The sequence below is a fragment of the Lathamus discolor genome, chromosome 2 (assembly GCF_037157495.1).
Source record: "Lathamus discolor isolate bLatDis1 chromosome 2, bLatDis1.hap1, whole genome shotgun sequence".
NCBI lineage: Eukaryota > Metazoa > Chordata > Aves > Psittaciformes > Psittacidae > Lathamus > Lathamus discolor.
This window is the reverse complement of record NC_088885.1, coordinates 13,865,552-13,880,020: the sequence shown is the minus strand read 5'-3', so window position 1 is coordinate 13,880,020 and position 14,469 is coordinate 13,865,552. Positions and strand designations below refer to the sequence as shown.

Here is a 14,469-nt window from a genome sequence, read left to right as displayed (position 1 = left end):
ATCCCATAAAAATGCTTCCTTTGATTTCCCCATTTCCTATACCTATACCATAAAGAATTTCTGAAAGATTGGAAAGAGCAGATGTTGCATCTAGTCAAGGAGCAGCAGAGCAGCAGGTCATGAGCAGAGATAACACTGACAAAGCTCACATGGCTCTGGCAATGGCTGGCTACACACTGATGGGACAAGCAAAGACCATGTTCAAAGGGAAAAAGGAAGCAGCTGGTAAATCCAAAAGAAATATCTAGAAATATCTAGAGATGTATATTTACCATAGCAACTTCCTGGAACATACATAGGTTTTGCACCCAGCTATTCCTAACAGAGGTGTCACGGTCTTTTGAAATGCCCTCTTAGTTGTTCTGCGTACAGAGAACAAAGACAACTACAAAACTTTGTCGTTGGTGACGACACAGAGAAACCTTAACAACAGTTCTGAGTCAACCTGTAGCTAATTTTGTTCCAAATTGTAAAACTCATCCCTCAAAATGCTTCAACCAAGAAACAAAAGAGTTGTTTCTCCTTCCCCATTTTAAAAATGTTGTTTTGATGTAGCCTTGAAATACCATTTTGGGGAAAAAACAAACCAAAACCAGAACCACACCAAACAACTTCTTGCTTTTAAAACATTGAACAATACAATTAGGGTTGTTGGGGTTTTTTCAGGTTCAATGAGCTATACTTTGCCTGGCTTCTAAGAAAACAAACTTCAACAGTTCAGTATTTTCTATTTACTTTGTGAACACATAAATGACCACAGAAAGGGCAGATGTGGAAGAATTCTACATTCTAATCCTAAAGCTTCTGCTGTATGAAGCACCCAATTCAATAACCAAGGGGTCACTGAAAAGCAAATAAATAAAGATAAAAAAGAAAAAACCTGAGAAGTTACAGCAGAAAAGATGTTATGAATATTGCACCATGTTGAAAGGTACATGCAAACAGTACACAAACTAAGCAACAACAGAAGTGCTCAAGTAAAAGACAAAACCCAAATAGGTGTAAACTGTCACTTGCCTGGCTTTGAGCTGCAGATGACACTGAAGCCCATCAGATCGATGAGCTTCTGGATGCAAAACTTTCCATTTAAAGGGCAATGTTGTTTTTAAAGGAAAATACTGAAACTGGTTGAATAGAACATTGTATTTCAGAGCCGTCATTTATTTGATTCCATTTATAATCGACACAGCTCTAGTTATATGATTTGCTGGCATTTCGAGCATCTTAGAGCATTTACAAGAAAACAACATAAAAAAAAAAACACCTCTGCTTGCAAGGCAGGCAATTAAGATTAGCCTGATAAAACAAAGAGCTGCTTACCTAGGTGCTATCGATGCCCTGTTGTCCTGGGTTCAGCACTGATACCACTCTTGCCCAACTCAAATTGACCACTTCTCTCTGAATTATTCTACAGTGCAAAGAGAAAGCATATTATCCAAGTATAATCTTTTCCCCTTAGAAATACACAAGTGGGCCCCACTGAGGCTTGTATGTATGTAGTTTAAGTAGCTACTTCACAATCAAAAAGTCCTTTCTGTCAGGAAATATTTTGTGACAGTCTTAATATTCCTTCTGCTAAGTTTTTGTTATGCTTTGGGAAACTTTACAGCTCTCCTCTGCCTATGCAATATTTATAGACTTAATCTAACCATCTCACTTATGTAGATGTCATCAGAGTTCCCTTAAGCCCTAGATTAGCAAGATTGTATTTTGTTGAACGTGGGTAGCATTTAAAAATGAGCAAGATAAGTGAATATTTGCAACCGATGTTTTATAAAGCATAAAATTGCTTTTTGAATGTTTCGCCCACATGCTTTCGTATTGCTCTTTGAGCTTCAAGGAGGAAAGACACTTGCCTTGATATGCATAATTTAAAGTGATTTTCTATTTCACACACAACTTCGGGTATTTTGTAGGACAATAAAGTATTTCAGCACCAAAGCTTCCCAGATCAAAAAAGCTGTCTCCATCTGTTTCTCTCTCAACCTGACTCAGGAGGAATAACTGCTGCTGAAATCACTGGTACCCTACAAATCAGCCCTTTTCCCCCACATTTTTTGGCTACAGCTATCTGGATTTGAGCTGGAAGATGTACATTTGTGAAAATGAAAGCCTTGGGGCTGTCAGCTCCAACTTACTGATTTGTACTAAACCCCCTTGGTGCCACCAGGCATCATTTAGTTTCCTATTAATTTTCCCCATGTGGCATCAAAGAAGGCCAGAAATCAAGGGGAAGCAGTAGCTCTAACTTGCCAAGTGTTTTAGGATCCTTCATCTCCCGTTCTTCACTGTGAGGACCAGCAGGATCTCCTAGTAGATGTCTGTTGTGGCAGGTGAAACAGCACTGAGCACTTGAGCACCAGCGTCTGCCCTGTCTCACGGTTAGCAGTCCACCCTTAACAAGGCTTAGACATACGACCATCGACAGGAGCTGGGTTTGGTCCCTGCCATGATGCAGAGAACTGCAGGAGATTCACACGCTCACCAGAGCCATGTTTCTTTGGGGCAGTAAAGTTGCAGCTGGTTGTACAGTTTTGTTTCTATCCTGAACTGAAGCATTTTATCTTTCCTGATAGGTTCTTACTTCAAGGTGCATCAAAATGTTTCATTTCCATTCTGAGGAGGACATTTCCACCATCAGTACATCCAGTATGCTCCAACCTAGTTTATGCTATAAGTAATCCTTACTATGTCATTTGTAGCATAAGGGGTCCTTGTTTTCTATCTCTCTGTCCTACTGACCTTCACTTTGCTGTGCCATGGTAAGAGTGTGCAGTAGGGCAGGCACGCAGTCCTTTGCATTCATTCATGATGTCTTGCTGGCACAGAGGAATCATTTACATCTCTTGTCTCTGACTTGCTGTCCCTGACAAGTGTCTTCCCATAGCATTTTCAGATTCAATGGGCCCTGAGAATCTTTAAAGAATACATGCAAAATACAAGCTGTAACAACATGGCTATTTATCATGTGAAAGAGATGAAATCCCCATTCACTTTTGCAGTCTTTTCAGCATCAGCCCCAAATTCCCTTTCTCCACCCAGTTCCCTCCTGCTTCCTGCCTTTCTATCAGTACTGCTACACAGGGCCAGGCGTGCCCACATTAACACTATCTGTTTGATTCTGTTGCACAGAAAGACAGGCAAAAGTTCTTATTGGAGTGGCCTGGAGCCTCTCTTTCCTGTTTTCCATACCAACTCTGATTATTTTTGGGAAACGGCAGCTCTCCAATGGGGAAGTGCAGTGCTGGGCTCTCTGGCCCGACGACTCCTACTGGATACCCTACATGACAGTGGTGGCGTTCCTGGTGTATTTCATTCCTCTGATCATTATCAGGTAAGCCTGAACCACAGTCAGCGAGCATGCGGTGAAAGCTGTCAAGTGTACAATCAGCTTAATGCTTTAATTTCTACTCATTCATTACGATTTCATTTCCACACCTGCCTTATAGCCGCTTTGGTTTTTATCAGATAATGTACAGGTCACTGTGCTTGCTCTACATGTTCTCCATGCAGTGTTATTAGCCAGAAACATCTCTGAAAGAAAGGACTGAATCTCTAAAGTGCGTCCACTTATCTCTGAGCTTCAGGCATGAAACATATCTTTAAAAACCCAGGATGAATGTCTAGTTATTATGACAAAATGTAATTTTAATAAAAGAACAGGAAAACCACACTCAACGCTAATTAAATGAAAATTAACTGTAAGTGCTCTCAAGCTTCCTAGTACTAGGAGAGTGTTTCTTCACCAGGATGGGAAAGAAATCTCCAAGCGTCTGAAGCTGCCAACAGCTCCTAAAATATAGGCAAATAAAATCCTTCCTGTTCTGGAATGGGAAACCTGGGCTGCAAATACTGGAGACTGGTTTGCCCCAAATCACAAAGATGGTCTGCAGCAGAATCAGTTTTAAACTGCGGTCAGCCAATATCTCAGGCTGTGCTTAGTGATCAGTGGATTTTATCGCCTCCTTCTGGGGTACTGCCATTAGCTGCTGTTAAACAAAAATTATCTAGCCATGAGGAGCTACCAATACAAAAGGAGCAGTCAAAAACAGATGTGGAAGGGGAGTAAGGCTTCTTAACTGGCTTGAACAGCTGCCAGTGGCAGTAACTTGTTCCCTGAGCCCTTTCCTTTCTTTCCCTTTTATTCTCTTTCAGTTGCAAGGTTACAGTAGGAGTGCTTGGTGTTCATTTCTTCTTAGTGGGGAAGACTTGCTGAGACTCCTCCTTTTCCACATAATATGGTGACGTGCTGTTAAGGCTGTGAGAATGGAGCTGTGTTTGCATATCCCTTGGATATCTTTCTTGTTCCATCTGCTTTTCCAGCAGGTGATGAGCCATGAGTCTCTTATCTGAGTTAGCACACCAAATAAGAGTGGGTGGGGGCTTATCTTTTCTAGGACAAGGCTACATAAGCTAAATAGTAAAGGCCATGTTGCAGTTTTAGCTCCTATACAGTTGAGTTGTGTTTTGAAGTTTCTTACTGTTTAATCGCAGATATTAGGCTCTGCGGCTCCTAATGAAGCATGTAGTGCTTGAACTCATCTAGCTGACAGGTTCGACAGGGCTTGGAGCAACCTGCTGTAGTGGAAGGAGTCCATGCCCATGGCAGGGGGTTGGAACTGGATGAGTTTTAAGATCTCTTCCAACCCAAAGCAGTCTGAGATTCTATGACTTTCTGATCCAGATTCAACACTGAGCAGTGTTGTTCCCTAGAGAGAAGGGACAATCTTTATACTTTGCTCATAACACATCAATTTCATAACTTTCCATTTCTTCGTGTGTGTCAGAATGCACAGATGTAACAAGCAAAATAATGAAACATTCTCCTTAAAGAAAGGACACTATAGCAATAGGGAAAAACTAGTCCCAGGTTGCCCAATTGCTCTTCCTTCCTAGACAAGATCACTTCTCTTTGTATAATCTCCTATCTCTTAAAACCAGCCTAGTTTTAAATAAAGCAAGAAATATTCTTGGGAACATGTAAATAAAACTGTGGGTGGATCTGCAGCCCAGCACTAGCAGCAAACAGAATGAACACACAGGGAAGAGACAAAAAGTAACTTAACTGTGAAAAGAAATAGAACAGAAAACTTTGAGGCTTGCTGCTTCTATGACAGGAGTTTTGTCATGAGTCTTCTGAAGTGGCTAGCAATCAGGATATTCTAGGCAGCATTTTAAGTGTTTTAGGAAAAAAGACACATAGCCTGTCCAGTTATCACAGAATCATAGAATATTTTGGGGTTGGAAGGGATCTTCAAAAGTTGTCTAGTCCAACCCCTCTACAATGAGCAAGGACATCTTCAACTAGATCAGGTCCCACATATGTGTGAAGCAGCTCTTTTGCACTCAAACTTACAGATTCATGTGCTTCCTACTGCAGATCAGCCACTTTTTTTTACGTGGCATATATACTTGTTTGGTCAGAAAAGGCAAGCTACATAACAACACATTTTTTAGGGCTGCTGACATTATGCTTCCCTCCCTCCCTGCCAAAGGAAGATATTCAGACTTGATCAGCTCTGCGACTTGCTTTATAGTAAATCCCCAGAAGCAAGAAAGCAATGAAGAAATGAGGAGAAAGGCATGAAACCAGCATCTCATGAGATTGCCCTGACAGCTGAGACATGAATAAAGCATCCTGAATTTTTTTATGGCTTTAATCTTAAGTGACTTTCACCAGAGAAGTTTATGGCAGGGCAAGAATTTGTAACACTGGCCTTGGAGCCACAGGGCAGAGCAGTGCCCATTGTCCGCCCAAACACATTGCTGGTTTCAGCATACACTGAGACAAATGCTCCTATGCTCTTGCCGGCAGAAATCAGACTTTTGACAGGTAATGTATATATAAAAGGCTGGTAATGTATATATAAAAGGAAATCAATAAACAAAACTGCAACAGCCCTGAAAGATGTAAATACTCAGGATATCTGCTCCCACCACTCCTTCACAACTGGAGAATCAGCAGTTACCAAACAGCCCGTGGTTTTGTGGCGAGTTATTTATCTGATTATAATACAAACAAACAAGACCTGAATAATGGAAAGAGAATGAAAAGCTGTGATTGGACTTTTAACCCTAGCATGTGGTTATCTTTGAGAGCTGAGAAAAGGGGAGAATATTTGTTCCTTTTTGTGTAAAAGCTCCCCTCCTCCCCACTCAGTGGCACCCAGGGAGAGCCACAGATCCCGTATCAGGTTCTTCTTCACAATGTTTAGTTTGTCCTGTTCTTTCCTTTTATTTAGACTAATCCAACACTTTTTCTGCAGTTGATATTGTCAACTTATCAAAACCCAGAAAATTCGGAAAAATTAACTGGGTACCTGCAGTAATTATTTCTCTTTTATTCTGGGACAAGTGTCATCAGTTACAACCAAAATCATTTCTCCTATGCTAAGATATGCCAAGCAAAGCTCAAATGGTATCTGTGACAGTTGAATACCTCCAGAGCATTGCTGAACAGAGGTTAAATACGGACCAAATCATGATTACAGACTGCTCTCTTGCCAGTACATGCACTTGGGCCCCTCAGGTCCTGTGACAGGGACACAGGAGAGCTACTGGGTTTCTGTTCTGTATCACTACTGTGTGCCAAGCTAAAATTATATGCTGGCACTTGAGTATCCAGAAATTCAGTCTTTTTAGCTGTTATTCACAACTATCAAACATATTTTTTATATTTTAACCTGATAAATGTAACACATAGGCACTTATCTAATATAATTCCAAATTTATGTATAAAAAAAAAAAAAGAATTGCAGAAGTTCTCTTGAATCACAGAATATCCATCTGCTGTTTAAAATCAAAACTCCAAAGAGAACATTTGCTTTGGAGCAGCAGAAAAATAATTAGATGAGAAAAACCAGAATCAGCTCAAAGGAAAAATATGGAACTAAACCCAGGACATTGCAATGAAATAAAAAATAGATTTAATAGAAGGTATTTGTCTGAATTCAATCAAATAAAGAGAATAAAAATACTATTAGCAAAAATGCCAAAGGTAATTTTTTGAACTTGATTAAGTGAGCATGGTCATTTTTGCCTGGAATTTCCATTTCTAAATAGAAAAACTTAGATCTTGCACATATGTTCCAATATTTGCCCATCTATTCACTTAGCCATTACACATACTTACAATGGTTTCTTTAGATGAAGTTAAATATGCCTTTGTCTTTGAATAAATAGTACTGCAAATTAGCTACCATAAAATAACACAGCCGCATCACTTCGCACAAATAAAGTACGAAGAACAATTGGCAATACTGGATGATAAATACAAGCCATTAGCAGGGGGCTTAAATGCACTTTTTGCCATGGTAAAGGCTCATTTTACTAGCAAATACTAAGGCTGGGTGGGACAATATCATAATGCAATCCTTTATTTAAAAATAAATTAAAATCCATTTTTAAAGAATGGGCAGATCAGCAACTCATGTGATTGTTAATATCAATACATAGCTTTTCCAGGAGACATTGTATTTTCCAAAACTAAAACGATGTATGAATTACAAATGAAGATGGAGTGGGACTATTCATGTTAGCATTTGTATGACTAACCATAAGTCAGTTATTAACCATAAGTCAGTTATTTACATGCATAAAGAATGCTGTAATTACCAATGGAGCCACATTAAAAAACATCATTAACTAATAACATGCTACAATGAACATGCATCTTAGTCCTTCAGAATTTGGATCAAGCTACCAAGCTAAATTGTTTAGAGATGCAAAGAATTTAATTTGCTGAGATTCATCCATAGTCTGAACCATATTCTTGTGTTTTTCTGCCACCTCTCCAGATTTGCATTTATCAGGACTAGAAAAATCCCTGCATTTTTAGATCAACAGCATGCCCTTTCTACCCTGTGGTCTTCAAAGCCTGAGCAGCTCCTTCTCAAAAGGGCTTGGATTATCTTTCCATCCAGGTTTGACTGCTACACTTAGGCTTGCTCTTTCCCTTCATTAATGTCTTGCCTGCAGATAAGAGGCCACAACAACTCATACAGTATTTCAATATCATAGTATGCATTCAAGTAATTACAGCATGTGTTTATATAGCCCTAGAAATCCTCTATGCACTTACAGACACAAAGAAACCTGACAACATCTGGACCTAATGAACTGTACATCACATCTCCCTGTGCTTTCAGTGGAGACAAGAGCATACAGAACACAGGCATGTTACATGTGTTGGGAAAGGAGGTTTGTGGCGATGTGTATGCTGTGCTTTTACATCTTGGCAGTGGAGGCCGAGCAGCTTGATACTGAAAGGAAGGAAACAAGCATAATGGTATGCTCAGAATGGTGCAGACCACTGTCGAACACCCTCCTGTCCAACTGAATACCAGTTGTCATCTGTCCCCGCTACTCCTTGCTCATCTGCCACTTCATTTTCCATCAAGTGGGAATTTCTTCCCACCTTCTGAGATGTCACAAACCACCATGTCCTCCTCCAGCCGCCTTTTATAGAAAGAAAGAAGCTATAAATGCATTCTGTAAAAAACCGTAACTGCTTTTCCCCTGTGAGAAAAACACAACTTCTGTTCCATAAGTGCTCAGTGCTCTCTTTTTATTGTTGTGGCTTTGAAAGACACACACAGATGCCTTTTATGAATGATCTTAAGCTTTGGGTGGTGTATTTATGGAAACTCCAGTTTCTTAGCTCCATGCCAGCATAGCTAGGTTAAAGAAAAAAGAAGATTAGGCACTAATAAGATCTGGAGTCAGAGAGATCAAAGCATAAAGGCATAATTGCAGCTGGCAAAACAGTCCCTGGCAAGTGTTCCTAGGATGACAAGTGGCTCGTCTTTCCTGACACCCACCCCGAGCAGCTTTATGCCACCTCTGGTCCCCTCCTGATAAGGGAGGAGGGATCCAGCTATAGAGAATAGAAAGATGAACAGAGGCAAAAACACCACCAGAAATCTGCTATGTTGGCAGCACTTTAGAAGCTACGGGATTAAATCAGGAATTAAACTTTCCCCAGACTTTTAAAAATGAAGGATTTAAATGAAATGGCATGTAAGCTCATATGTGAAATGCCAGCTGAAGAAGACAGCCACTATAACTGCATCTGGTGAAAGGGATGCTCCTATCAGACTTTGCAGCCAAGAAGAGAGGATTCTTGGAGCTGCAGGGAAAGAAAGTGAGGAGCCTGACTTCACAACTCAGTCCTCGTGGCACTTGGCTGGAAGAAGGGAGTCTGACTGTTTTGACTACGAGTTAAGCTCCTTTGTCCTGATGCTTAGGCAACTCTGTGTCCTACTGGGCACATGCAGGCCTGCAAACGGAAAGGTCAGGCTAGAGGCAGCAGGCAAGGGAGAAAATAGAAGCAGGACTTTAAGAAACTGGCTGGATATTTCTGGAGATGACAACAATTATTGTTATAATGCATTCTACTTCATTGGAGCAGTCAAAAGAGAAACAATATGTGACTTTTCCACCACTGTCGGTACAAAGAGCAAAGGGACTCTCAAGTGCACTAGCTGATAAATAAACAGGTTCTTGAAAAGACAGGAGATAAAAGGAGAGTGTTCAAGTCAGCCGGGAGCCATGCTGGACCTTTGAAGGGATTAAGGAGGGCAAGCTGGAGGCCGCAGCAGATGCATACAAAACCCTCACAGGGCAAGAACAGTACTGATCTGCTGCACAGCCCACACTGCACGCTGTATTTCCAGCTCTCACCTACTGAGACTGGAAACCAGATGGCTCAAACTTACGCAGAAGGGAAACCTCCAAGGCATACAAATACTGTCTTTGCAAGTGTGTCTATTAGTTGAGGGTGCTGTAAGAAAGACTCCTATATCCGTGTGAAAGCTCTAATAAGAATGTCTCTTCTGATAACAAAAATAAACCACATGACAGTAAGACACATTTTTGTCTCTAATAAAACACTATGAAGTAATCTCTCCAGCTGCAACTTTTTCACAGAGTCATCACTAAGGTTTATGGCAGTTAATAGTCAGGCTGCCCCAGGCCCCCCAAAACGCTGCAGTGTATTGCAAACAGCGCACGAGGACGATTTCTGTTGTGATGCTTGGTTTTCACATCAGGAAAGCACGGCAACTTGAGTGCATTAATTGAAATATCCTGAAATTATTTTTGTCTTCCTTAGCAAACTAAAAAGGAAAACACCAGTCAAAAGGATGCTGTTGCTTAGTGATTTTAGCTGCACATTATATATGCTGGAAGAAGAAAAGGCCTCCTATTTTTTTGATGTAAAATGCTGAAAAGGTAACCTCCTCATCCTAACCTCCTCATCCAGGACATAGGTTCAAACAGCTCCTCAGCTTGAAATAATTATTTTTACCATTTCTATATTAAATAAATTACATTCTATGTTTGCTATCACCTAGGGAAAGGTCTTAAGTATCCAAGGTCATTGTGGACTAGGGAACTTTTCACCTTTCATATTAAGAGTATGTGTATATTCCCTTCTAAATATGGAAATTGAGAAGGACCTGGTTTGGAATCCTCTAACTCTTCCCAGCTACCTGATACTTCTGTCCTTGATTTCCATCCCAGGACCTTGGAGCCCAAAAGTAAGCACCAAGGTACTCAACTGCATTTCTCATGGTACCCTGGGGAATTTGACAAGGGCAAGATCCATTTTATTTGTCAGCTTCCTACTCACAAAGTAACAGCAAAAGAGAAGTGTACACACACCAAAATCTGGTCTTTCCTCTTGCTTTCCCTTTTCCAGAGCTAGTGTCCTAAGGCTGGTACCCAGGCAGATTTGGCTTCAGCTAGATCAAAATCCCCAGTGACTTCTTGCCTGTGAGATCTTGCTCAAATCACTGCATTCTTCTGAGCCTCAAATTTGATATCTACAATGCCAGGAAAATAATAACAATTTCCATCTTGAAAACTCTTCGGATCTGCTATGCAGTCCCATTACCTCTATGAGATTCTTACACATAGATAACTGTATTCATAGAGCATGACTGACTGGAGTCAGTTAAATTTACTGTGGCTCATAATACCAATGACTGTTTCTCTTCTGTAGTGTCATATACTCAATCGTGATTCGAACCATCTGGATGAAGAGCAAAGCTCAGGCTGTCATTATATCGACCTGCCCTGGTGAGTCTCAGCACACACGTGTCTCCAGCCTTGTGATTCAAATATGGCAAATCTCCCCACATCTGGGAATGCCTGTACATGGAGTATTGCATTGGGTCCCCATCACTGCAGTGGAAATGGGGTTTCTACAATTGCTCCTCCATAACTCTTTTCTGCATTATTTACCTTCTTTCCTCTGACACTAAATCCCCTTTAGAGAAACAAAAGAAAACATCTGTGAGAAAATAATTAAAAAGTAAAAAATCCTTATTCTAGAACTAGAATCCCTATTCCTAGAACTTTGGCCATTTCCACAGTAATTTTTTCCTAGAATACACTTACACCTACACTTTTGCTGAGTTTTCACATGCCCTTGCAAGTCTGGATTTTGGGCAAGATCAGAAATTCCTGGGTACAGAAAGCTCTTTTACTAGCTGAGCTGCTCTTTTCACAGGTGGCAAAACCTCTGCTGGCTGCACCAGTCGTGGGTTCATATCCAAGGCAAAGGTGAAAGCAATCAAATACAGCATCGTAATTATCCTTGGTAAGTGAAAAGCCCCCACAGCTGGTAGCTAGGGAGGATGTTGACATTTGGAAGCTGGTTTTCCTCATCTCCTTCCATCATCAGCACATAATGTGCAGTAGATGGCTTAGAGGACCTTTATCTTGGCCCCCTCTTGCCTTCTGACCTTGCCTTTCCCCTCTCCTCTGGCTGATAAGATCCTGTTTCAGGCATCTGACATAAGCTTCTAATGAGGTTACAAGCATAATATTTCACATGTATAAAGAAAGTAAAGGAGGGATATTGCCTAAAAAGAAAGAAGGAAGGGGTCATGTCATTCCCATTCAGGCTGCCAAAATACTTGGTAACTGAATTGTCTTTTAGGCTTAGAGACTGTGTAGGATGGTTAGGTGCTGGGGTGGTGCAAGGGACAGGAAGGAGAGGCGAGGGGTGCATTGCCTGCTGAGGTGGAAAGGATGAGCTCTCCTCTCCTGACTGGGCAGCAGATGACTCAGCGCAGGAGTCCTCCGTCTCCCAGGGAGATGACATTATTCTGATGGAATTAGGAGGCTGACATTCTATCTGGATAAATAAAGGCAGCGTCACACAGGGCTTGTGATTAGCTGCCAGAAACAGGCAGGAAGGCAACTGAAGCTATTTATTCCTGAGGGCTGACAGCCATCCCCTACCACTGAAAAAGAGATCGCTCCTCTTTCTGAGGACACACGAAATTCAGATTGGATGATATTGTGGTAATAGTTACTGCTAAGGTGCTTAGCTCACTGTTCAGTGAGACAGGGGAGAGGCCGGTCTGACTCATGCTGTTCAGAAGCCCAAGAACAACTTCTCTGTGTCTGGGTTTTTCTGCATGGCAATAAGAGAAAGCTTTGGACAGAAACAAATACAACTGCAATGCCATTGGATGTTAAGAGCTGACCTGGATGCTCAGTATTTCAAAGGACTTTGGTGATATTAGGCACCCACCACCTCTTGATGTGCAAAGAGATCTAGGCACCTAACACTCATGGATTTCTTTAAAGCCACTCCAAGTTCTGCATAGTCAGTGCTATGATCCATGCACTGACACTGTGCATTGCAACGCTGCTGATATCTGTGCATGGACTCTGCCAGTTTGCTTACTCTAGAGAGCGGGAGAAGGGCTTACCTCTTCCTTGCACATTCATTAAGTGCTCAGCTAACTGCCAAGGCAAAAATACTGATCAATGTGACAAGAAAACCAGCACAGGATCTCTGCTGTCCCATTTGGACATGTCTGACTTCACAGATACCTGCACATCTGCAAACCAGGCACTTCGAGCTTAGTTGACTGCACTTTCTGTGAGGGACAGATTCCCTATGCCTGCAAATAAAGATAGATCTGTGGCCTTTTTCTTTCTACCACTGCCAAATGACACGTTGGTTTGCCATAATGTGGTGTGAAAGGGTGTCATTCCTTGCTCATGGAAGTCTAAGAAGCTCTGTTTTAATAGGTGGCTGTGACAGCAGTGCTGTCACAGAGAGGCACTTTGGTGGTGTGTACATTTAGATTGGCTGCTCACTCAGGGGACCATTAAAAGAGCACTTCACTATAACTGATGATGTTTTAACTGGCTACCTATTTACCCTTTATGTGTTGTGTAGTGTTCAAAAGTGTCTTGATATGTCTAGAGGGAGCACTCTAAACACTTAGAGGAGCACACATAATATATTTTATGGGCATTAAAATAAAAATAAAGACAAATAAAGGTGCAATCTAATAACTGTTCTCTTAAATAAGACCCTGAATAAGGAGAAATGTTTTTTGGTTTTTTTTTTTTTTTGCATGAACAAATATTTGTGTGTTATGGCAGTCTCTCTATGAGTGTGTGATTACCCCTCTAAATAGCTGAACTATCTAATATTAAGCTGTTCCTCTCTCTGTCTGTCTTGCAGCATTTGTTCTCTGTTGGAGCCCTTACTTTCTTTTTGATATCCTGGACAACTTCAAGATACTCCCTGAGACCAAAGAGCGCTTCTACGCATCCGTGATCATCCAGAACCTGCCAGCCTTGAACAGTGCCATCAACCCCCTCATCTACTGCCTCTTCAGCAACCGCCTCTGCCCCCCTTTTGAGTAATGCTCCTTTAATGTCACTCTGTCTTTCCCCATAAACACAGTCCATACACAGCTATTTTTGCCTGGTTCAATTCCAACTATTCCTTCTTTTCTTTAGGGAAAGAAGAACTCAAAGGCTGGGGGGAGCTTCCCGGGAAAGAAGCGATGGAGGGCAGGAGATGCAGGTCCTGTCCAAACCAGAATACATCTAGCACAGACGATGCTCCGCAAAGCCACATTGGGAGCTATATCGAGGAAAGCAGAATTCCCCCTTGAGCCCTTTGCATCGGAGATGGACATTGAGTGACAAGAGCTTGCACTGTGATGCTGTTGAGCAGCACACATATTTGGGATCATCAATGCAGCTTCATCAATTGCATGCTGCCAGTGCCAAACTCAGTGCGAGAGGTTTGCATGCTAATGTTGCGAGGGTTCATCTTTGCCCTCTGTTTTTAAGCAAGCTGTAATATATATACATATATATATATATACACTCCAAATTGCAAAAAAAAAAAAAAAAAAAACCCAAAAAAAAAACCTACGTAAATGGTGTCTACTCAGAGTCTTCTCTATTTTTCAGGAGTCACTAAAAACCATCTACACTACCATCTGGCTCATATAAAGAGTACTCACAACTAATTACAGAGCAGGGACCCTGCTTAAAATGGAAACGTTGGCACTTAACAACAAGAAGACACCACCATCATTCTATGTAGAGTGGTCTTTAGGGGACCTTACAGGGGAGCTCCTACATAGGGCACTTTGTCAGCACAGGTCAATCTTCCCATCCACACAACAGCACTTCCCTGACTCT

General features: G+C 41.3%; 1 protein-coding gene across 1 annotated transcript in view; it reads left to right on the top strand.

The window, feature by feature from the left end:
• The window catches only part of NPSR1 (neuropeptide S receptor 1), a 53,464-nt gene extending 39,501 nt beyond the window's left edge, over positions 1-13,963 (top strand). The window contains exons 5-9 of the mRNA XM_065666892.1: positions 3,133-3,334; positions 11,003-11,079; positions 11,513-11,602; positions 13,493-13,673; positions 13,774-13,963. Of these exons, the coding sequence (XP_065522964.1) occupies positions 3,133-3,334; positions 11,003-11,079; positions 11,513-11,602; positions 13,493-13,673; positions 13,774-13,867 (644 nt within the window). The 3' untranslated portion in view covers positions 13,868-13,963. The remainder of the gene's footprint in view (positions 1-3,132; positions 3,335-11,002; positions 11,080-11,512; positions 11,603-13,492; positions 13,674-13,773) is intronic.
• The last annotated feature ends 506 nt before the right edge of the window (positions 13,964-14,469 follow it).